This window comes from Hipposideros armiger, unplaced genomic scaffold (genome assembly GCF_001890085.2).
Source record: "Hipposideros armiger isolate ML-2016 unplaced genomic scaffold, ASM189008v1 scaffold_131, whole genome shotgun sequence".
NCBI lineage: Eukaryota > Metazoa > Chordata > Mammalia > Chiroptera > Hipposideridae > Hipposideros > Hipposideros armiger.
In genome coordinates this window covers 1,424,648-1,447,135 of record NW_017731481.1, presented here as the reverse complement: position 1 = coordinate 1,447,135, position 22,488 = coordinate 1,424,648, and the positions used below count along the sequence as shown (strand labels likewise).

The following is a 22,488-nucleotide window of genomic DNA, read 5'->3' as shown; positions in this document are numbered from 1 at the left end:
CCCCTGGCCACTCCTGCGGAGCCGCTCCTCAGCAAGGAAAGCAAATATCTGTCCAGACCCCAAAACGAAGGGAGCACAGAGAGCTGAAGAATATCCTGGCCTAGAACTCCAGATGGGATCACAGGGGACTGATGGCACCAGCTAACCTTCTCCTGACCTCATTTTCAGCTGTTCCGAGCTGAGTCTGCAATATGTGGAGGGGTTCAAGTGCAATGAAAATGTATTTTGGGAGCCGTCAGGGGTCAAGAGAAGGAAACACACTGTCATAGCTCTCTATAATCACTAGATCCCCCGTTCTGGAAGCTTCGTCTCCACCCTTACTCTCAAGGGAGACAGCCTCCCAACCTCCACCTTCCCCTGGCCTCCTGCTGCCTAGTTATACCTACAGTTGGTGCAGGTTCCTTCTGGATGATCATCCAGGTGCCCCTTGTAACTCCTTTATGCCAATCTCACTCCCTTTGCATCATCTCGCCCCCCCCCCCAACCCCAGCAGCTATCATGGAAACTGCACAGTAAGAGTCACCCCTTTCCCATAGTTTAATGTACTTGACTCAAAACCACCGGAAGTCAACTCCTGGAGTGCAAGAAACTCTAAGATGATTCCAACTTTGCTGCCCAAGTCCTAACAACAGAGTGGAACAAATGTGAACAGGGGAAGTAGAGTGAGGGAGAATTAACTAAGGCTAGAGGTAGAGCCCAGGTGAAACAAAAGCCTGTTTAACCTTGATTATGGACTTGAATTTTGCATGTGTAAAATGCAGATCTACTTTAAAGTAACTCATGTCCTAGAAAACTGAACATGCTGTCCTGTAGTTTCCCTCCCTGGGCACACCGTGGAGGGTGTGGCGGCGGCGGGGCTCAAGCCTTAGGCACAGTCCTTGACCAATCTCCTACACACGGGCCGGAACGGGCCACTCTCCAGAAAAGCCCTGTGTTAATACTCACCGACTGGGCAGGACAGGCACACGTTTGTTTTCTGTTCTCCAGCTTCCTGTTCCCTTTCAAGGTCCCCTGATGCAGCAGCTTCCCAAGACCAGGGCAGAAAAGGAACTCCAAGCGACAGAGAAAACTGGCAGCAAGTTTAAAACATTTTTAAGAACATTTTAAAGTGTGATTTAAACATGTTTGAAAACATCAAGGTGCTCAGCTGAACTTACTAGCAATCCTCACTTCAAAAGCCCTTCTCCTGTTAACACCTGTCACACTAAATATTAATGGAAGAGAAGTCAGCAGCAGTGGCCTGGATAAGGGCAGGGCCAAGGAGGAGCTCCAACTAGTCTTTAGTAATAAACATTTTTCTAGCCAGGTGTTTTTCCCTTTCTCGGACTTGCCCCTGAGCTGGGAGTTCTGGTCCCCATATTCAGTGGTTGAGCCACTCCATATTCATGTTTGGGGCTGTATTAATCTCAATGAAAAGATGTCAAAACCTTTTACAGCAAATTTTGTCAGTGACAATCTCACAAAAAAAGACTTCCAATCATCAGCTATTGGCTTTTAACAATAATCCATACAGCCAAATCTCCACCTAACAAAACACAGACCATCTCTTGGCATTTCCTGCCACAAGAAGTTGTTGGGGATTTGGTCAGAAGTTAAAAGGCCCTGCAGATCAACTCATCTCATTGATCTCAAGTATGTTTGCCAAGGGTTGCCACCACCAGGGTGCATCTCTCAGCCGGGGAGGGCTGACCAATGCACCCATCTGTGGAACCGGCAGAGGTCTGCGCTACCCAGGAGGCATGGAGGGGGTGCCCAGCCCGGGGACCTCACCACTCTCAGAAGTAAACACAAAGTTCTTGACTCGGCGCCCTCAGGCCTGCTGCTCCCTGCAGAGTAAGCCTCAGACTGACGGAGATAAAGTTTCCCTGGGTCCAAGTTCCAAACTCGGCTGTTTTGTTTCTGTTAAAATGCAATTGTTTTTCTCTGGAGTGTGTGGTGACTGCTCAGCGTCAGGAAGATGTATGAAAACCTCCACTTCAATTCAGCATCTCTTTTCTCCCGGACAAACACGGTCGGATTTTAATAAATCAAAGAGCCACACTGTTTAATAAAAATTTATTGACTTACAAGTGATTATTTATCAAAAGACCATTAATAGCCGGTACTGAAATGATGTGTTACTGGGTGGTGCTGGGAGACTAATAGGAAATCAATGCGGCTGGCCAGCCAGAATGCATATGAGAAGCCTACCCCCCCGGCAGCCAGCGCAATTCCACCAGCAAAATACACCAGACGCTACCCCTGGTGCAATGAAAAGTTCCCCCTTTTTATTTATCGTTTACAAATGAAATGATCAATACTTTTAATCTAGAGCAAAATTTATTAACTTTCCCATCGGAGAGAGACATATTGACTGGGGGGAGAGGGGGTGTTAGTGCAATGGAAGATGGATGGTTGGATGGTCGTCCCTTAACCTGTCCAAGAGTCAGTGTGCATGCAGCTGCCCTTCCAGCCCCAATGTCCCAGGCCACACAGGGCGAGTGCAACTGGAGAAACCGAGTCTGGCCACCCCACATGCACAACGGGTGGAGGGGACCTATGACACGGTGGACTCTCTCATGTATCAGGGAGAGTGGGAAGCATTATCCCACAGACCACTGAGTTTGGGGTCAATTCCAGGAAGGAAATGGCAGGATATAATCCCAGACTTCTGAAGGACAACAGTTTGAGCCCACCATTGGTAGGCGCTGCTGTGAAGGGCTGAAAACAGGACGGTGCTCGAGGACTCGTCACTGGTCTGGTCTGGGAATTCAGGGCTCAGTGGAACACTCCCCATCACTTCACAGCAAGCCTCTTCTAATCTCTGAAGGTCAGCAACAGGGAGTGGGGTCTGACATTAAGCAAAGAACCAAGTTCCAAAGTTGGTTCTACTATGTCACAAGGATGTCATCTCAAACTGCTCCATCAAGCTTAGTTTGCTGAGCTCTGGCCGGGCTGACAGTTTCCTATTAAGCTTCCTCTGGCAGGGGAGCTGCACAGGCCTTTTTAGAAAGTTCCTTCTCTGACTGGCTGCGGGGGAAAAAAAACCTCATGTTTGAGTGAAAAGTCTTTCCAGGATCCAGTCAATCCCACCCAGGCCCACAAGCACCTAATACACTGAGGACTGTCCTTCACACGTGCAACACCCTCTAGTGGAGTGGAGTGTCACTAGCCCCACTGTTTTGGAGACAGCAAATGGCTTTAAACTGACTTTTTACTTCTGAACTCAGATGACTTTAGAACTTAAAGCCAAAGTTTGAACTATGTATAGGTTTAAAAATTACAGAAACTGCAGAGGTGGAAAGGGCCTTAAAGATCATCTAGCTCAAGTCCTTGGTTATGGATCGAGGATTAGAGACAGGGAAACAAAGTCAAACAACAAAGGAGGGGTAGCAGGTTTGGAAGCAGGATTAGAAGTTGGCCAGTGCTCATCCCACTAACTAATGCCACTTGGCTTTACTCCAAGAGTGTCCTCATCTCTGCTGGGGTCACAGGAGCGAGTGTACAGGTGTTTTGTACTTCATATGCCTTTCTGTTGCTATTCCTAAGGGCCATGAGGTTTTACCACACAAGACCAACTCGGTCATCCCAAACCAAACATTTTGGCTGATGGGTAAGTTCGAGGCCTACAGGGTCCCCAAGTAAAAGAATGGAGCAGTCTGATGAGTCTGCATGCTTATAACAAGCACCGAGTTAAAATTTTAAGAGCGTTTTGGGGGGAAGGAGTGTAATTCACATCCCCTCTCCTCACTTAGCAAAAGGAAAATAATCATTGCTTAGTCTCCACAAATATTTCTTTACATAGCAGTGATTCTAAACCAGGTTCCTGCAATACTTGTTAAGTCATCAACAGACAGGTTTGTTGAAAATCATGAAATAAATGTACTAATCAGCAGTTGTTTTTTTTTAAAGGAAACTTGGTTTTCAAGACCTGTTTTTAAAGATCATTCCAGATAGCTTTTAAACACGGTATTACTTATAAAGGCTGAAAACCACTGTTTACTCTTATTTTGTAAAACAGTTCATAAGAGGCTGTTCTTACAGTCATGATAGTTTTTTATTTAAGAGGAAAAAGCATTTTTCACGGTCAGCAGTACGGCAGGTATGAGGAAACGGGAGGCTATTCAGGGAGGCAGCGCAACAGGACGGCAGTTAGCGTGAGAGTCACGCTAAGGTCAGGTGAGACAAGTGCTACCAGTCCAGCCATCTCCTGAGCAGGCTTCACGCCCACATCCCCACGTCGCAGGATAGAGGGGTGGCCTTAGAGGGGACACTTACCAAGATCGTGAAAGGTGTGGTGACGGTGCCATGACGGAGGGAAGGGGTAAGGCTAAATGGATAAATGGCAGAGGTGCGGCGACTCTTGCCTGAGGGATTTGAAACTGAGGGGCCCTAGAATTAAGGAGCGGTGAGGGCGGCTGGCTTTGGATCTGCCTTTCGTGACTGCAGGCAGGTGCAGGCGGCCAGCAAGCCTGCCGTTTCCCTCTGGCTGTATGGAAGCCCACGGTGCACCAAATACCCACAGGTCATCCTGCCACCCTCACTACTGCAGGGCCTCCGCTCCTACCTCGCCCTTGCATCTCCTCACGGCTTCCTACTGTCCTTACAGACTGCCCCCCATCCCCTTCCCCCAGCTCAATAAACCACGCCCCATCACATACCTCTAATCCCACGGCACCCAGCTGTGTAGAAATCCCCGTCTCAGTCTGTGGTGGGGATTCTAAACGAGCCATTCGCTATATGAGTAGTTTACCTTCTCCTGAACAATACCACCCCCCATTCAGAAGTCAAGCTGGACTCCCTCCAGCCCCGGGGGTTATGTTCTGTGACTGATAGGAAACAGGTTGCTTAGGGCTACATCTAGGGGAGAAAGGGTGAAGGGGAAAACCCCTCAATTCATTCACCATCAAAGACAATTTTATTTACTCACAAAACAACTCCCAAGCCCTGGGCAGGAGCTCAGAGCTCAGACCTGGTCCTGCCACATCTCAGGGACCTGTACTTATAATACTGAGCTTTACTGTCCTTCACTCATTGTAACGCGTTCATCCCCACAACAACCCTGTGAGGTAGGTATCACCACCCTTCCCCTCCCGATCCAGGTCAGATGGGGAAATCGAGGCACGTGTTAACAAAGAGCAAGTCACATGGGAGTTCAGGATTAGCACTGGACTTTAAAAGTGAAAAATGATTCTTGCTTCTTACCACACTAGCCAGTGGTCCATCCTGCCTCTTTTCATCCCCTTTGGTGACTGCATGAGAATTTAAAACTTCATTTTGCTGAAAGCCCCTGCAGACAAGTTTTATTTTTATCAAGTCTGCAGAGCTCCAAGGCTGGGGGAGGCTGGGGGGGCCATGTTTAGGCTGGCAAGCCACACCGCCTCTCAGTGCCTCCCCTTCTCCCAGCCAAGGCCCGGGCACGAGGGCATCTGTAACAGACCAACACCTACTGTGTCCTACTGTTCCCGAGTACGGGAATGGGGCCGATTCTCCCCAACCACTCAGCCCCGCGTGCGCACGGGTGGAGAGTTGGCTTTAATGGCATTCCTCCAACAAGCTTGTCGTAAAAGAAACAAGAAGGCCTCTCGTCCTGGGCAGCAACGCCCTGCAGCATTCACTTCAGACAGCAAGCCCAGGGGTCCAGAGCAGCCCGGAGGCCCGAGTCTGGAAGGAAGGCAGCAGTGGCGGCTCCGGCTGGCTCCGCCCAGGATTTCGGGCATGGTCGGTCCAGCCAGCGCAAGGCGCGGGCTCAGGACCGGCTCCTGTCCTCGTGGTTCCCAACAATCATCTTGCTGTACAGCTTCTGCTGCTCCTCTTTGAACGTATCCTTCACCTTCTCCCTCTTCAGACCACCATCCCTGATGAGAGAAAGGCTGCAGGTAAGATTTCCAGCCCACCCCTGTATCACAGCTAGATGCACCATGCTGCTCAAACACCAAGGAAAGCCTGCCAGAAACCAAAGCCCTCCATAGCTCTCATCAGGATGAGCTCAGAAACTGGCCCTGGATTCCTGGAATCCACCCTTTCTACCTCAAAACTCTCACTCTTGCCTTGGATCAAAAGTCACTGCTCCTATTTAAGGTACTCTGTAATTGCTTAAACCTACCAAGGGGTTAAAAGTTCTTTCTACTTGAACATTCGTCCCCACCTTACACAAGCTAAAGGAGGTATTCTGGCATTATGGAAGGTGAACCAAGTTTTAGGAAATACTGAGACTTACAAGGAATCTATAAAGCAGATCTGTGAAATACAACTTGTAAAATTCAGACCGGAGGATTCTCCAAGTTCATGCACAGAACAGACACAAGGGGAAAACACGTGCATCCTTCTGTGCTCAGGGATGCTGCCGCAGGGGCATCCCAGCACCTCCCTCCATCTGCACCACACAAATCCTCTAAACTTGAGATTTCCTTCTTCCAAGTCTGACTCCCACCCACCTTTCACCCAACTCCTCGCCTACACCCTAGAATTATCCTCACCTTCAATGACTAAGGAAAATCCAAGCCCACTTTCAGTCTTCCTGCTACACCTTTTTGCTGAGTTATGGAGGTGGGAGGGGTGGAAAAGTCTCTGATGAAGCCCCCATTACTAGACAGACCTCACACAGGGAGACCTGACATCTGCTACACCCTTTCAAATCCACAGCACAGGTATCCTTTCAAAATAGCCGCCCTTGTCTTTATCAGGCCTCACGGAGGAGGAAGGTGGGGCAGTGGGCCAACCTTCAAGCTCTAACGGCCGGTGAGACCTGAGTAAAATCAGGCCCCAGAGCTTGTTCTATGACTTGGAGGAACAGTTACTTGAGTTTCAGTTCTCAAATGAAAAATGGGAGTAACGATTTCCATACTTCATGGAGTTACTGTGAAGATGAAAGGGGATCATCATACAGCGTCAGCAGCCGTGTCTGGCACACAGTGAGTGCTCAGTAAATATCAGCATCTTTTAAAAGGCTATAATCTGCAGGCCATGCTATTATCCAAGAACCCACAGGTTAGCTTAAAATTTGAATTTCCACTCTTTCCCCATAATGCCCACTTTAGCCAAATGCCCTTCAGAGCTGACCCTACGCTTAAACCTAGGGATCCTAAGAGGCTGGAATGGTTTCCCTGAGCCACCATTCATTCCCACCACTCCCGTGTTATTGGAGTGTAACTATTTCACACTCGAGCATAAAGGTCTGCAAACTATGGCCACGGGCCAAATCCAGTGACACCTGTTTTTGTAAATAAAGTTGTACTGGAACACAGACACACTCATTCGTTTTTGTATCATCGCTGGTTGCTCTCATGTTATAATGGCACAGTTAAGTAGCTGCAACAGAGGTCACATGGCCCATAAGGTCTAAAATATTTACTGACTCTACAGAAAAAGTTTGCGAACTCCTTCTCTAGTAGGTAACAAACTAAAAGCAAAAAACGAAACCTCTGCCTTTCAAAGATGGTCCGGTCTTGCCAAATGCATGAGATCAAGAGAGCCCAGTACTCCTATGAGGTTTCCAGATCAGCATCAGGGCTACCCTCCCTAAAGAGACAAGGACTCTCTGGGTGCCCTGGTAGACTAGCACAAACCCCAGAGAGGTACACACAATCAATTGCTTTCCCAGGCTCCATGTTCCCCAAGATCAAGGTCACAAGGCACTTCTGAGTTGGAACTTGGAGAAAGGAGTCAAACCGCTCACAGTCCAGGGCTGGAAAGCGTCATTCCCCAAGCCAGGGAGAGGCGGAGTCTTTGTAAATAGAGTCAATGATTCAACACCCTTCTGAAACTCACGTTCTCCTGGACTCAGCTGATAAAATCTGGCTCTGACTCACCATAGCAGGTCCACAAGTCCTCCTTGCCTGGCAATGGCGGATTTCACCCTATTTGCAAACTGGACAGCATCTTCATCTGTCTGTAAGAGAGAGTGAAGGAGACCACTCAACCCAAGCTCGTGGTCACCCAGAGCTAAACGAAGACCTCTGCACGCTGTGGGCACCTACCTCTCTGGTCATGGGAGGCAGGTACCAAACACTGCAGACAATGGCCCAGCTGGTCATCATCCTCAGCAGATATGTCACCATCCCGTATTTGCTGCTGTTCCAGAAGGCATCCCCGAATTGAGGGTCATACTAAAATACAACGGAGAGCTGGATGGTAAGAAATCAGTGGTTCTAACGATGAATGCACCTCCTGGGGCAGTATCGGTGTGAGAAAGCTTTTCCCAGGCCCCCTCCATGAACACTTAAGTACTGCTACGCCTAGGCAGTTCTGACCTCCAGAAACAGGCACCTCCCTGACTGCTCCCCTAACAGCAGCCCTCAAACAAATGTCCTCCCTCTTTGATCAGTTTCACATCTTCCTCATCAGTGCATAGAATCGATTATTTAAGTTTTCAAGCATGTCCAAACCCATTCCGTAGATACAATAATTACCAACACGTCACCATACTTGCTTCATCTATCCCTTCCCCTCTTATAAACCCAATCCCCAACATATTGTCATTCACTCATAAATACTTCTACATGTACCTCCCCCAAATAAGGGTATTTTCCTACGTAACTACCAACTTTTAAACATCATGTCTAGTTCCCCAGACCACAGAGAAAACAACAGAAAAGTTTACGATACGCTTCTGGAATTACACTGCTAACAAAGCTAATTATCTGTGTCAGCGGGAGGCCGTGCTTTGATTCAATCGTGTTAGTGACGCACACTGACAGTTCATGGGATCGCCACCGTGCAGGTGCTGCACTTCTGCCAAGCAGCAGGCTTACCCGACACTTTCATTTGCCAGCGACTCTAATGGAGGCAACGGGTGTACTTCAATGGCGTTTTGTGGGAAATGTGGCCAAAGCTGTGACTCTCATTCTAACCAAACAGAATAATTTAAGTGGCAGGTAAGCAGCGGGGAGAGGTGCTGGAAGAAATTACAGAAGAAGCAACAAAAGGAACCAAGTCCTTGAGAATGCCTGAACAAAGCATCATGGGACTGTTATCAAATGTTTGAAGGGCTATCAGAGACAAGATCTTAGACTAACTTTGTGCAATTATAAAGCAAAGACTTGGAACCAGAAAGTGGAAAAGTAAAAGGAGACAGCATTTCAAGAGCTGTCCCACAGGACCAGGCGGCCACCAGTGTGGAGACTGCCCTCTGCCTGGAAGAGCTGGGGCAGGGACACAGCGGGGGCCGTGGTGGGGACTCCTGCACTCAAGGGGCTGGGGGTAGGTCTGAACTATATGATATTTGAGGCCTTTCAAAACCTAAATTTTATGATTCTCAGAATAAAAATTGGGTAATTGTGCCCAGTTATGGACCTGACTACTGAAATGAAGACATCTAGATTTAATTATAGAAACTAAGAAATTTATACAAGGCTTAATGAGTTCACATTATAGTATCAAAAGGAAATAAGGGAGAAGAATGGGTTTTAAACAGAAGCTAATGTGTATGATTTGAAGAAAGTGTTGTTCTATTTTATAAAGCACTATGAGGATAAAAAAACGTGGTATGTGTGAGAGAGCAAGTGTGCGAGTTTGTTTAGGGCTCATTCTCTATTCCATGATGGTCAGAGGCTGTAGAGGGAAAAACAAGGCAAAAGCTCAAAACAGCAATAAATTATCAAAATCAGATGATTTAACTTTGATGGAAATGTAATGAAAGCATTGACATTGCTAAGGTAATCCAAGTTTGGTTACCAAAAACGTCACAAAAACTAGATTAAGTATCTATGGGGCAGAAGTTCTTAATCTTATGTGGGCTTTAGTCTGTGAATGGAATGGAAATTACATGTAGAATTGACATGTCTCCTTCTTTGGAGGAGTCATAACTGTCCCAAGGGTCCATGTTTCAAAATGGTTAAAAACCACTGCCCCAGAACAGGGCTCACAGTTTGGCCCTGACCAGCAGTGTCAGCGGCGCCCGGGGACAGGTTAGAAATGCTGGGCGTGGCGCCCAACCCTCTGCATTTTCACAATTCCTCTATATGATGCTGATACAGTGAAGATCCAAGAACCAATGTTCTGCAAGTGAGCAATAAGGGCCTCTAACCAGTAGCTTGTTTTTAATAAACATAGATGACGGAGCGCTAGACTCAGTATACTAAAATGCAGGGTGGCATGCATGCAATGCAAACAACACTCCGCATCCTACACCCACAGCAGACACTGCTATACACTGTTTTCTTCCTTGTTGTTCCCAGACATGGCATCCCTCGAGCAGCCCCGACCCACGGCTCAGTGACCCTGCACACATTCACCTGCCGCCACTGGCCCGGTGCTTCGCCTACCTGGTAAAGGGGAGGGGCTGGCAAGCGTTTGCTCAACCAGGAGGAGCAGCTCTTCCCCCAACTGCACCAGCTGTGCTGGCAAGGTGAAAATAAGAAATATTTCTACAGAGTGCTCTGCAGATAACAAACAGGCTTGCAGAAATAGAGAGACTACACTCTAAGCACAACTCAAATTTAACTCACTGTTTTGCTCTGATAGTTCATCCTAAATACTTTAAGCATATTTATAACAGCCTGTGTTTTTTAGAGGTAATAATGTCGGTAATAGCATACTTTTAGAAATAACACTGTATCTATTTAGAAAATCAGATAGATGTGAGGGGGACGATGGAGGAAGGAAAAGAAAGAGAAACTGACTATTAACTGAATCCCATCTCTCTAGGTAAGTTTGAACAGTTAGAACAAGTTCCTGAAAGGTGCGAGAGACAAGCTCTTAAGATTCATTTCGTTTTCATAAGCTGTGCTTGGTACGTAAGATGAGACCACAAGCCGAAGCAGTGGAGTTGTTTCTTCCTTCAGTGCCAAGGATATATCTGCAGCCATCCGGCCTTACCTCTCCACCACCTGCACAAACCCAGCTTGGCAGTCGCCCCCGCACCCCCACCCCCACCCCCACCTTGCAGTAAGCCACCTCTTCGGGTGGAGGACCTTACACTCCAGCTAGGTTTATGAAGAAAGTGGGGGAAATACATAAAGTTATGAAGGGCCTGCCATTTCCTGAATGTGGTGGGGATGGTGAGGTGTGGGCTGAATTTGGCTGTTCCTGGTTCAAATACAACTCAGTCCCTTCTAACTGGCTATGAACAATGTCACATTCTCCTCCTCTGGCACTCAACCCATGCTCGCCCGGCCCCAGGCAACTCTACTGGAGGAACAACCAATGGATGGTGACATCAGCGCCTTCCTCCACCTTCTCGTGCTGTGTCCCGTTCACAACAGCAGCGATAATGACCACACGCACCCTCAGCGGTCTTGTACCTTGATAGCAACAGGGTACACCGTGGCTCCAATTTCAAAACTTCCCTTTTTGAACATCATCACCGATGTGTTATTGATGCAGGTTCCTAAAATGCAGGAGAGAGTAAAATGCTATTTCTTTTGGTCCTTTTACCCCAGAGATTAGGAGTTTAAGGACCAAAGATAATAATAAAAATTCTAATGACTCTTCAAGCAGGGTAAATCTGTCACCTCCCTAGCTTATGAATGAACACTTAAAAGAGATGAACAAAACACTGTACTGCTTCCTATTCTTATTACAGGACAGCTTTCCCTGCTTAACACACAGCAGCCTCCATAAAAGGCCAGAGACACTCAGTACACTTGGCAGGTCTCGGTGAGAACTCTCTAAGAAGCCAAAAGACCCCATTAACAGTATTACACAAGGGATGCCCACACTGGGGAAGTTCACACAATGGCACGCTTAGTCCAAATTCTGAATTTCTATGAGTTTTTAGACCCACAACCAATCTAACGAGACCTAACATTATTCAATGAAAACAGATGACCCCAACAAAGGCTAAGGGACTTGGTTCCGAGGCAACAGCAGAGCCCTCTTCCTGCTCGGCCTCCCCTGACAGAAACTTGTGTGGTGCTCAATGCCTTCTTACCCTCTGGGAAGATGAGGATGGGCAGCTTGCTTTTATCCTGCACGTGCTCAGTCAGTCTTTAGAAGAGAAAAGTAAAGGAAGGGTCAGACAGCCTTACGTCCATTATCACCAAAACGCATTTATATTGAATAAATAACTCACATAGATGTGACACTAGATGTTGTATAAAAGCAAGTGAACAAATATGATATCTTTTATAAACCTATCATCTAAATCTTGCAAAGACAAAACTTACAAGGACAGGGAAACTCAGATAACTACTGTTTAATTCCTACAAGTCCTCAATTAAGTATGAAAGTCTGTGCACAGAGGACATTGCTCAGACTTGAGGCGCGTCTGCCAGAGGGGCCTGCAGAGCGCTCCCTCAGTAAACGCTTGCTACTGGCCTTCCTAAGAGCCATGCCGGGCTGGACCTACAGTCCACCTGGCTTACACTGTGTCCCTGAGAGATGCAGCAAAGGGACTTTAGTGGCAGGTTCATTTGTCCCTGTGGAAGGTGGTCTCAGTTGAGTCTTGATTCCTCTCAATTCACTGCAAAGCTCTTGCAATCATTACCTGGTACCAGGTTTACCTTACCTTTTTTGCAAGCTTGAAAATGGAAAAGCACTTTGTTCCATTGCCTTAAGTTTGTTTTTATTTTTGATAATAAATTCATTTTGAGATTTCAATAGCATTAAAAGTGCATATGTTATTTGTTACAATGGGTACAAGAAATAAGAAAGGTTTAGAAACACTAATTTGGTAAATAATACTAGGTTTTCTATACTTTTTGTAGTCCATGTTTCAGAAAAAATTTTTTATTAAGAAACAGTATAGGCTTAGTGTAGAAGACACTACCATTCCACTGTGGAGGGACACTACCTCTAAAATGCGTACTTTCTCGGTAGCTGGTTATATACACAAGAGCATTCTGTTGATTTACCTTTTGGCCACTAGATGGCGATCTTTCACTTCAGACCTCTCAAACCAGACGTGAGGGCAGGACTTCACCATGGCTCTCTGAATCACACCCATGAGTCCCCCGTGCACTTGACCCACCTAATCTCAGACAAAGGAATAACTGGTAGTGAAGCCATCCTCACACAAATCCCCCACACCGTGGAGGGAGCCCCAGATCCCACAAGATAAGACCGCAACCTCTCACCCTCTAGCATTTTATTGATAACTGTAAGTTTCTCACTATTTAAGAAACCACTATTAGACTCCCTGAAACTTAAATTTCTCCTTTTAATTAGTGATACCAGAGACGTGTAATTGAAAACATAGCTGAAAACTCTAAAATGAAATAATGAAACTGAACAATACCTTGTGTAAAAATATCCTCCCGGGGCAGATTCTCCAATGCCCTTAAACCCAGTTCTTTAATCTTACCTCTCCCTATCTGTACCCCTTTCCATGACACCTGAACATCCCAAGTCTAATCTCCAACCACACTCTCAGTTACTCTACTCAGAATATCTCCTATCAAAGTCACAAGGCGTTTCCAAAAGCAACGGAAACAAAGGTGACAATGTAGGTTGGGGCCCATGCATAAAAACATGTTTACCTGTTGATACCCTTAAGCGTGAGCTCGGTGAAGGGTCCAGAAGCCTCCCTGCCCTGATCAGTAAGAAATCTTGCCCCAAGAAAACAACAGAAAGAGGTCTTACCATTGCATAATAGCCATCACTAGCCAAAATGATGCCATCAATAGGAGAGGTATGATTGGCCACACAGATGCCACCGTTTCTAGGCCTGTTTTTCCTGTGTTTAGAATGTATGCAAAGCAACAAAAATTAGTGTGAAACAATTCATTTGGAACTCATCCTTCACCTCATCAGCTTCATCAACTCTAACTGAAAATTCAGAAGAGCCCCCGTGGCTGGTTGCAGTTGGGTGGTGTTCTGCCAGCGCCATTTCCCTTTGTATCAAGTTACCTTACCTGTCGTGGTAGGTAATGATGGCTGTCAGAGCTCGCACGCAGATCCGGTAACACATTAAGTGAACATGTTTACTCAGGAACTCCTTAAACCTGCAACAACAGGACAAAGAGTTTTGTTTTTATTTTACATGCAGGAAGACAGGAAAAGTTGCTGACTCCAACAATTTAACTGTCACTGTCCTTTAAGACTGCAAAATATTTTTATAAATGTTAGTGTATAAGTAAAACCCTGTAATGTATTAACATCTTTATGTCTTATATGAGGAAACAAAGCAATGATGAGAGCTGCTTAAATTTACCTAAGTTAATGGGTTTAGAATTCATAGCCTTAGAATTTCCAGCACAGGTAAGTCTCCTAGATTCCTTTCCTTTCCACTCAACACCTAGAGGCAGGGCAAAGGCCAGAGAGTCAAACCTTCTCGCCAGCCTGGGCAGAAGAGAGGTTTGCCAGCTCCAGAATTTCCCAGAAGGAGCAAATTTCTCCTTAAAAGAACACCACAAGCAAACAGAAGCCCTACCTACATTTCTTATCTTCTTACCAATTTGTCAACCCAGTAGAATGCTCAAAATTAAACACACTATAAAATCTGCTCGCCTTCAACTGTGGTTTGTCCCTTTTGTCTTTAAAATGGGAAGAGTGTGAGGGGTGGAGGGCAAAAACAACAGTCGCCGATCAAGATTAGTAAAAAAATAAAAGACTAATGCTGATGCCACTGTCATCTTGTGTTATTTTATCCACTGGAGATTCTGTGGTTTGGCTATACCCAGAGAAGCAGCCTGACCTTCCATAGCAGAGCCACCACTCCCAGAGCTAAGTACCCTTCAGACACGGACATTCACTGTACTCACCTTCCGTTTGGCAAGTATCCTACCACGGTTGTGCCCACCACCAGAAGGCTAATCCCTGTGAAAGCGAGCGCGATCCTGTAATAAGAAGACAAATTAAAACACGCAAATCCTTGCACCATGTATACAGACTATGTGAAAACGGAAGTGGGCGTCACAAACACCACCCCCAAGATCTGATCACCTAGGACCTAGACTAGATTCCACCTAGAAATGCGAGCAGGCCTGTCAGAACCGGAGATCATTTTGATTCCAAACTGAGGGTGACTAGGGATTTGGCTCTCAGCTGACACTATCTCCTCAAGCATCAGGCAGCCGGGATGATGGAAAATCCTAACACTGACTGTTCCGCCCTCGGGCACCTTCTGTCCTGCTGTCTTACCCTTCCCTTTGGCTTTAAACCCTGGCAGAAGCACAGCTTCTCTGTGAAGCACAAGGAAGGAGATAGAGCCTGAAGGTACGAGCATCTGGCAATGCATACTCAGAAAGCACCTGGTACAGAAGACTGAGAGACCAGTACTGCCACTGTACTAGAAAAGCAAGCAGCAAGTAGGAAAGCGTGCCCAGGGAGGTGGCCAGAAAGCACATCATGTTCCCTGTCCCTGTGATAAGGCCAGCTAGACAAGTAATTGGTCTTTAGAAACCCAACTATTTCTGTCTGATATGCAGAGAATCCAAGGGTTTTAAAGGATAATCACCAGTGTACCCTTCCAAGGATCAGACCAACTAGCCAGTAAAAGAATCATATTATCCTTTTTTCTAAAATGGGAAAACAAAGCAGGGAGACATAGGTAGAAAGATAGCGCATCAGGCTTAGGCAGCTGTAGTTCAAGCCCTTTGTCCCCTCAGGCCCTACGCTCACCTGAGTGGCAGGAGGAAGCAATACCGAATCAGCACTCCTAAGCCCCATAAGACAGTGAGCCGAAGGCTGATATACTGGAAGTTGTAATTGGTTCTGCTCAGCAGGTTCCAGGACTCCAACTCTTCGGCTGAGAATCGCTTTGTCACCTCATCATCCATAATGGTCTCCATTCCTTTCCGGCAAAAGTAGAAAATGTCAGACAGCTCAAACTCTGGAGTATTATCCAGAGCCTTACTGCTACCGCTTCGACGAATTTCTTTGATTTCTTCTTCTAGTGAAGTGGGATCCTTTGCAATGATTCCTGCAGAAGAGAACACCTTGTCAAACAGCATGCTGGGAGAAAGCATGTTAAAAATACTCAGAGGACACAGCCTACCTTTTTCATAGTGAAGAGTCTGTGTGCAATTAAAAGCACTCGAGTCTATTTCAAAGGGACCTTTTAGGATAAGGCTCGAGACCCAGTCTTACCATTGGTATAGGGCTTGTAGAGTTGGTGGTTCTTCTCCTTGGCGCCTCTCTCCATTCTCAAGGTCGCCCACTGTGGGGGGGGGGGAAACGGCCACAAACAAGAATGAGATCTTTTTAATTCAGTGAACACCTCCATTCCTATTCTGTGAAAGCCTTAAGCCCAGCCACCTGCGATCAGGCTGTACCCCAGAAAGCACCCATTCTAAAAGTAAAAGCCCTCTCCTCCCAGAACAGCCTCCCTCCCTGACAACTAGATCCCAAAGTGAAGTCATCTACATACAGTAAGGAGCTGGGAACTAAGGAGCCCAGTGAGTTCCTCAGGCCTAGCTTCTCACTACCTCATCTCTGTCTCCAGTTCCTTGAGGAACTCCCTAGCGGACCTCACACGTTCCCTCTTTACTGACAAACAGCAGCTATTCAAGTAAAATCAACCATCCTTTAAGCTACTGCCTGCCACGCAATGCTGCTCCCCTCCCAAATTATTCCAAGAAAGCAACAATTTTGGTTTTCAAGTAGATAAAAATTTAAATTTTCTTTTCTCTCTCTCTCTCTCTCTCTCATATATATATATATATATAATCTGGACTGTCCATTCACCCTTTGAATAAACTTTTAACAGCAGGACCCAGGACTTGATATCGAAAGAACTGAGAGTGGCTCAGTGTTTAGAAAAAAAAAGAACACTTTGGAGATTTACAAAAATCTAGGTTCAAATCCCAAGTTTGACACACTTATGCTATGTCCTTTAAATAACTCATTCCAACATTCTGAATGTTGGTTTTTCTATCTACAAAATAGTATGACAGTACATCATGAGGTCACTTAAAATCAAATGAGATTATACATGTGACAGAGCTTGGGCAACTGCAAAACACCCTAACTGTCCTCTATTACTGAAATAATAATGGACTCTGGAAGAGATCTAGAAAAAAAGAGGCTTGTCCTAGAGCCTCCCCTCCTCATTAAAATCCTTCTAACTAAAGAAAGAGAACTCGGGGCTGAGTCTCTCCCACTATCAAATAATGAGAGGTGAAAACATGAGCTCACTTATTCCCTACTAGAATAAGTTATCACCAAATAGAAAGTGATGTCCATTGTGAGTTGAAAAAATAGAACAAATATCTTAAGAAGTATCTTTTCAAAATTCTGTTTACACAGTTATGCAAGGTGGATAAAAACCCTATCATTCCATGACACAGCAAATCCACACAGCCTAAAGCATTTGGTGTCGGTTTTGCTGGCAGAGCCTCAAGTATTAGCAAGACCGCTCTGCATGGTCGCAGAGTCAAAAGCGGGACATGTGTTTAATCAGCGATCTAGCCTCATCTGGAAATTTCTTCAAATTTCCACCTTGAAAAGCCACCGTCTAGAAAAAAACAGATGGCTTACAGCATCACCCACTCAAATAAAGGTCTAAGGCAAGAAAACTCACATAACCCATTTTCTATATTTCAGATATTCAGCCATTGATGTCTTTTGGCTCTATGCATAGATGCTCTTTTCTAGAAGAAAATGTAACTATAACTCCTAAAATGGAGGAAGGTGAATTCCACCAGGGAACTCCGTTTAGGGAAGAGGTGAATAAGGGGCAAGAGAGTTTACGACAACCCTGATGTACAGACAGGCCGCTCAACAAGAGCTTGGGGCTTTCTTTCCATTTTGGCCAAGACTTGGTATTGCAAACACAAGTCAGAATCAGAATTGGTTCTGTACTGACAATTCTGATACTTAGATCAGGACGCAACAGGTAGGTAGTGTATGGCATCAGGCCTCCTGAGCAGCAGACTTATGTCTGTGAGGACGGCTTCCCTCTGCAAAGTTCAAGACGGCTGTGGGTTTTTACCATTGGAAAGGTACTGATTCAATGGGATTCTATGTCTCCTAGTTCTGTAACAAACCTGTCAAAAACATCCCTTTGCCCTCCTGCTTTGTACTTCTAGCTTTACGTTTTCAAACTTCAGGTACATTACCAAACGCTTCTGCGTTTAGGAAAGAACTGTCCAGTAACAAGAGTTAAGAGGAAAAAGGGCAGGGTTGGCGGAAACTGGTTGTTAGCTGGGAACAGCCTGTTAAGGAATGGCTGGGTTACTTCCCCCGGTGCACATCAGCAATGTCCAATAGCTACACAATGGCTTCTGTGAGCTGTCACTTTAAGAAGTACAGTGCTCAGACACCCAGAATAAAACTGAGAATCCTAGGTTCAGAGTTCATTTCCCTATAAATCTCCTCTCCCTTCCCCTGTGAGATGCCATTTACTATGCTGTCAGTATCAGATTACTAAAGCCTTCCCTTTTCAGCTTCTCCCAGACAGAGAAGAGACCATTTAAGGGCACTAACAATGCTGCACTCTCTGGTAACACATTAAACTCAAGGCAGACCTTGGTAGGTGAAATACAGGCCCAGCCCTTAGAAATGCAGATGGTTCAATGGTAAATTTTTGCTTAGTTATTCACTCTGTTGGACACTACAATTTAGGAATTAATCACAAGGGTAAGATCTAACAGTCTGAGCAAAATTAATCTCAGCAGAAACCTTCCCTTCCATTTCAGTCAGCCTCCACTGCATTTTCCCATGAACTAGGGACACCCCAAAAAATCAGACACTTAAAAAAATCCAGCTCCCATCATCCGTCACCTTCTATTTCCCATGAAAAGCCTACATAGTTTAACAAGTCTCTCCTCTCCATGCCTCAGCTATAACTGCTAAGTAGATACTATCAAATCTAGCAATCCTGACTTCATAAAAGGGCCAATGTCACATTTACAATCACCTGCTTGTCATCTCCACACCAAGTCCAACCAGCCGTCACCAACCAGCAAGTGGAGAATTTAAGGCAGCACGTCTTCTCCCAGCCCCAATGTGCTCCCCTCCCTCTGTGGTGCCAGGGTCACTATCCCTGTCACTCAAGCTTCCAGGCTTCCCATCTGTCATCAAGTCCTATCTACACTCCCCTGAAATGGCACTTGCACAACTGCCTCATGTCATGCTGTTACCTTCGTTCACTGGCTTCTTCACTTGCCTACACTAATGCAACAGCTATTTAATTGCTCTTTCTTTCCTCCAGGCCCTCCGAACACATGCTGCCAATCGGACTATGTCAATTCCTTGCTCAGAAACCTTCAGGGGCTTCTCAATGCCTAAGGAAATAGTTGGCTTTATAATCTACCTTACTCCTTCCATGCACCCCATGCTTTGCTCTACAGAACTTCCTACGGTCTCTAACCAGACTATACTTTCTCAGCTGCACTTGCAGAATGCTTTTTCAAATACAGTTCAAATGACAAATACTGTATGAAAGACTACCTCCCCAATTCCTGCAGTTAGAATTAATCTTTGCCCGAGTATTTTATTTTTTATTTTATTTTATTTTTTTTAGCTGAGCCATCCTGCTACCTGTTGGCAGCTCAGCGGCTGCTCAGCTCGGGCTGGACTCGAACCGCTGTTGCTCAGAGCTCAAACTCTTGAGCGAGCTCTTAACCAACTGAGCCACTCGGCCGGCCCATTGCCCGAGTATTTTAATTGCATCACATTCTGAAGCAGTTATATGTGCATATATTTGTCCTTCTGACTAGACTATAAACACCCTGAAGGGCAGGAGCCAGAACCTACCCTTATTTGCATCCCAGCACACTCTGACAGAGTGCTTGCACTTAGTAGGCTGTCAATAGGGCTGCGTGTAATTAATCAACTTCCAATATTTCTCTTCATCAAGGTATACCAAGGTTCTTTCATACAGAAAAATGAACAAATCATGGGAAATGAGTTGTTCAGCCAGGGCTTACTTAGGTCCACCAGAACCACAGGAATATAGACTATTATATATCCAGTTTTAATAATCTTTATAAAGATTACCTAGTAAAATGCAACAATGGTCTATGAAGTCCCAAAAGAAGCACAGATACAAAATTTTATGTACATGCTATTAACACAACCATAAAATATGAATGCATATTGCTAAAGGCTGAAGGTAATACAGCATAAAAAAATGTTAAGGTGTTGTAAGCTATAGGACATGAATGTTTATTGCTACATAACAAACCATCTCATAACTCAGTGGCTTAAAACACCACCATAATTTATTTTGCTCATGAATCTGCAAATTGCACAGCGTTTGGCATCAGCTGGGTGGCTAAAGGCTGGGGGCTGGACTCCTCCTAAGGCTTGCTCAGTCCTGCATGGGGCAGTTGATGCTGGTTGTCAGACCTCCCTGGGGCTGTGAGCTGGAACACTTACACGTGGCTTAGGCTTCTTCACACGGCGGGCTGGGGCCCAGGGGCAGCATCCCAGGAGTAAGACAGAAGGTACACTGCCAGTGTTAACCTCATCTCATAGGTCACACAGCATCATGCATGCCACACTCTACTTGTTAGAAACAAGTCATAAGGCAGGTCCCCATTCAAGAGGGCATGAATCAAGACTCCATCTTTTGATGGCAGACATAAAATTCACTTGGGGAGCTTTTAAAAATGCCCACCCAGACCAGTTAAATCAGAATCTGTGGGGAGATTCTAGTGCTCCCAAGTACATACTTTAAAAATACTTTCTCAGGTGACTCAATGTGTAGTTGGGGGAGAGACACCCATGGAATTCAGATATCTCTGGCTTTCTTCCCGCTCCAAAATTATATATACCAGCCCAATTTAGGGGGAAATGAAGAGGCTAAAAAAGGCAAAATAAAAACCTCTATTAAAAAACAGCCACAAATATAAGTGTATTTTAGATGTATACATGGATACACAGATGCATACTTCCCAAGATCTAAAGCCAGTTTGGCCAAATTCAACTTGTATCTAATACTACTGCTGATAAAAACAGCATTCTGTTCTTACTGTCTGCTAAGATCAACTCAGAGCAGTAACCCTTCTTAGAGGGTGAGAAAAGACCGGACACTCTTACAGAGCCACCCTATGCCCTTGCTGGTCTGTATCAGTTCTTCCTCGCCCACCCCTTGCTCTAGCTAATCTCCAAGTTGTCATTATCCATGATGCTCAACCGCACAGGAGCCACAGGGCCCTCTGAATGCCTGGTACACACCTCTAGGAATCAGAGGTGCAAGTCCAGTTCTTGAAATTCTAAATCTTGAGGTAAAAAATGGATACATACGCATGTACAGACACATAATACACACATTACTTCCATTACCACTTCTAAATCACTGTGCCCCAAACCAGTGATTTCCAAGATGTGGTCAGCAAGGAGTCTCTGATGGCTTAAGATTACCTGTCCTATGGATTGGCCCAACAATATATATTTAATGAATTTTCCATTGTTAATTACAATCTACCTTAAAAGTCATAAGAATGTACATTTAAAAATATTATTACAGTGGGGCAGCCAGTTGGCTCAGGTGGTTAGAGCGCAGGCTTACAACACCAAGGTTGCTGGTTCGATTCCCACATGGACCAAGGATTGGTCCTCCACAACTAGATTGAAGACTATACTTGACTGGGATCTGATGGGTCCTGGAAAAACACAGTTCCCCAATAAAATTTCTTTAAAACAAACAAAAAAATTATCATAGTAAGAAGGATTTACTTGGCTATGAACTTTAAAATATTAATTTTGGGGGACAGTTTCAAAACAGAGTAGGGCCTATACATGGATTCTAGGCCTTCTGTCCTACCCAAAGTGATCCAAGTTAAAAAATTTTTAGCTACTACAGAAGCACCCTAAGCTGATAACTCCTATTTCTATGTTTTAAAAATAAAGATTTCTATAGGTCTATGAATTAATCACTTGCTTAGAAACCTGAAAAAAAGCTAGACAACGCTCACTGCTGTCTCCTAAAAGTTTATCAGTTGTTCTACTGATTCTATACCAGTGTATGTTTTTCACAGCGGCAAAAGGCCATGGGTAGTAAGTTATATGCTCCAAAGGAACCCTAGGCTCTACTGAAGATTTTTTTGGACTGAAGTTTAAGAAAATTATATTTCCTAATTAATTAAACACTGTACATTAGTAAAGCAACTAGTCCAAAGACTGATGAGGTTACCACTTCTCAAACTTTAATGCGCATATGAATCACCTGCATCTTGCTGAAATGCAAATTCTAATTCAGTAGGTCTGAAGTGGGCCAGAGACCTCCATGTCTAACCAGCTCATGGTCTGGTCTTCAGTCCACTCCCTGAGCAAGGAACTAGAAATCGTATTACTGAAAACAGGTACTCAAACAAGGGCATGTACAACACAGCTGCACTACTGACCATAGCCAGAAGGTGGGCACAGTCCATTAATGGATAAGCAAATTATGGTATAGCCATACACTAAAATATTATTCAGCCAGTTTTTAAAAAGTACCGAAACATGTTACAATGTGGATGAATCTCAAAAATGTTATGCTAAGTGAAAGAAGCCAGTCAGGAACAAAAGAGCACTTTTTATATCATTCCATCTATATGAAATGTCCAGAATAGGTATATCCAGACACAGAACACATACTCCTGGTTGCCAGGAAATGGGGGAGGCGAAAATGGGGGGCAACTGCTCAGTGAGTATGGGGTTTCCTTCTGGAGTGATGAAAATGTTGTGGAATTGGATTGA

The 22,488-nt window shown here is 45.2% G+C and overlaps 1 protein-coding gene across 1 annotated transcript in view; it reads right to left on the bottom strand.

The window, feature by feature from the left end:
• Nucleotides 1-2,038: 2,038 nt before the first annotated feature.
• GPAT4 (glycerol-3-phosphate acyltransferase 4) overlaps nucleotides 2,039-22,488 on the bottom strand; it is a 37,644-nt gene continuing 17,194 nt past the window's right edge. The window contains exons 3-13 of the mRNA XM_019649276.1: nucleotides 15,949-16,018; nucleotides 15,481-15,781; nucleotides 14,622-14,696; nucleotides 13,773-13,862; nucleotides 13,501-13,594; nucleotides 12,774-12,889; nucleotides 11,852-11,907; nucleotides 11,223-11,308; nucleotides 7,959-8,087; nucleotides 7,791-7,870; nucleotides 2,039-5,837 (exon numbers count right to left, since the gene is read on the bottom strand). Of these exons, the coding sequence (XP_019504821.1) occupies nucleotides 5,729-5,837; nucleotides 7,791-7,870; nucleotides 7,959-8,087; nucleotides 11,223-11,308; nucleotides 11,852-11,907; nucleotides 12,774-12,889; nucleotides 13,501-13,594; nucleotides 13,773-13,862; nucleotides 14,622-14,696; nucleotides 15,481-15,781; nucleotides 15,949-16,018 (1,206 nt within the window). The 3' untranslated portion in view covers nucleotides 2,039-5,728. The remainder of the gene's footprint in view (nucleotides 5,838-7,790; nucleotides 7,871-7,958; nucleotides 8,088-11,222; nucleotides 11,309-11,851; nucleotides 11,908-12,773; nucleotides 12,890-13,500; nucleotides 13,595-13,772; nucleotides 13,863-14,621; nucleotides 14,697-15,480; nucleotides 15,782-15,948; nucleotides 16,019-22,488) is intronic.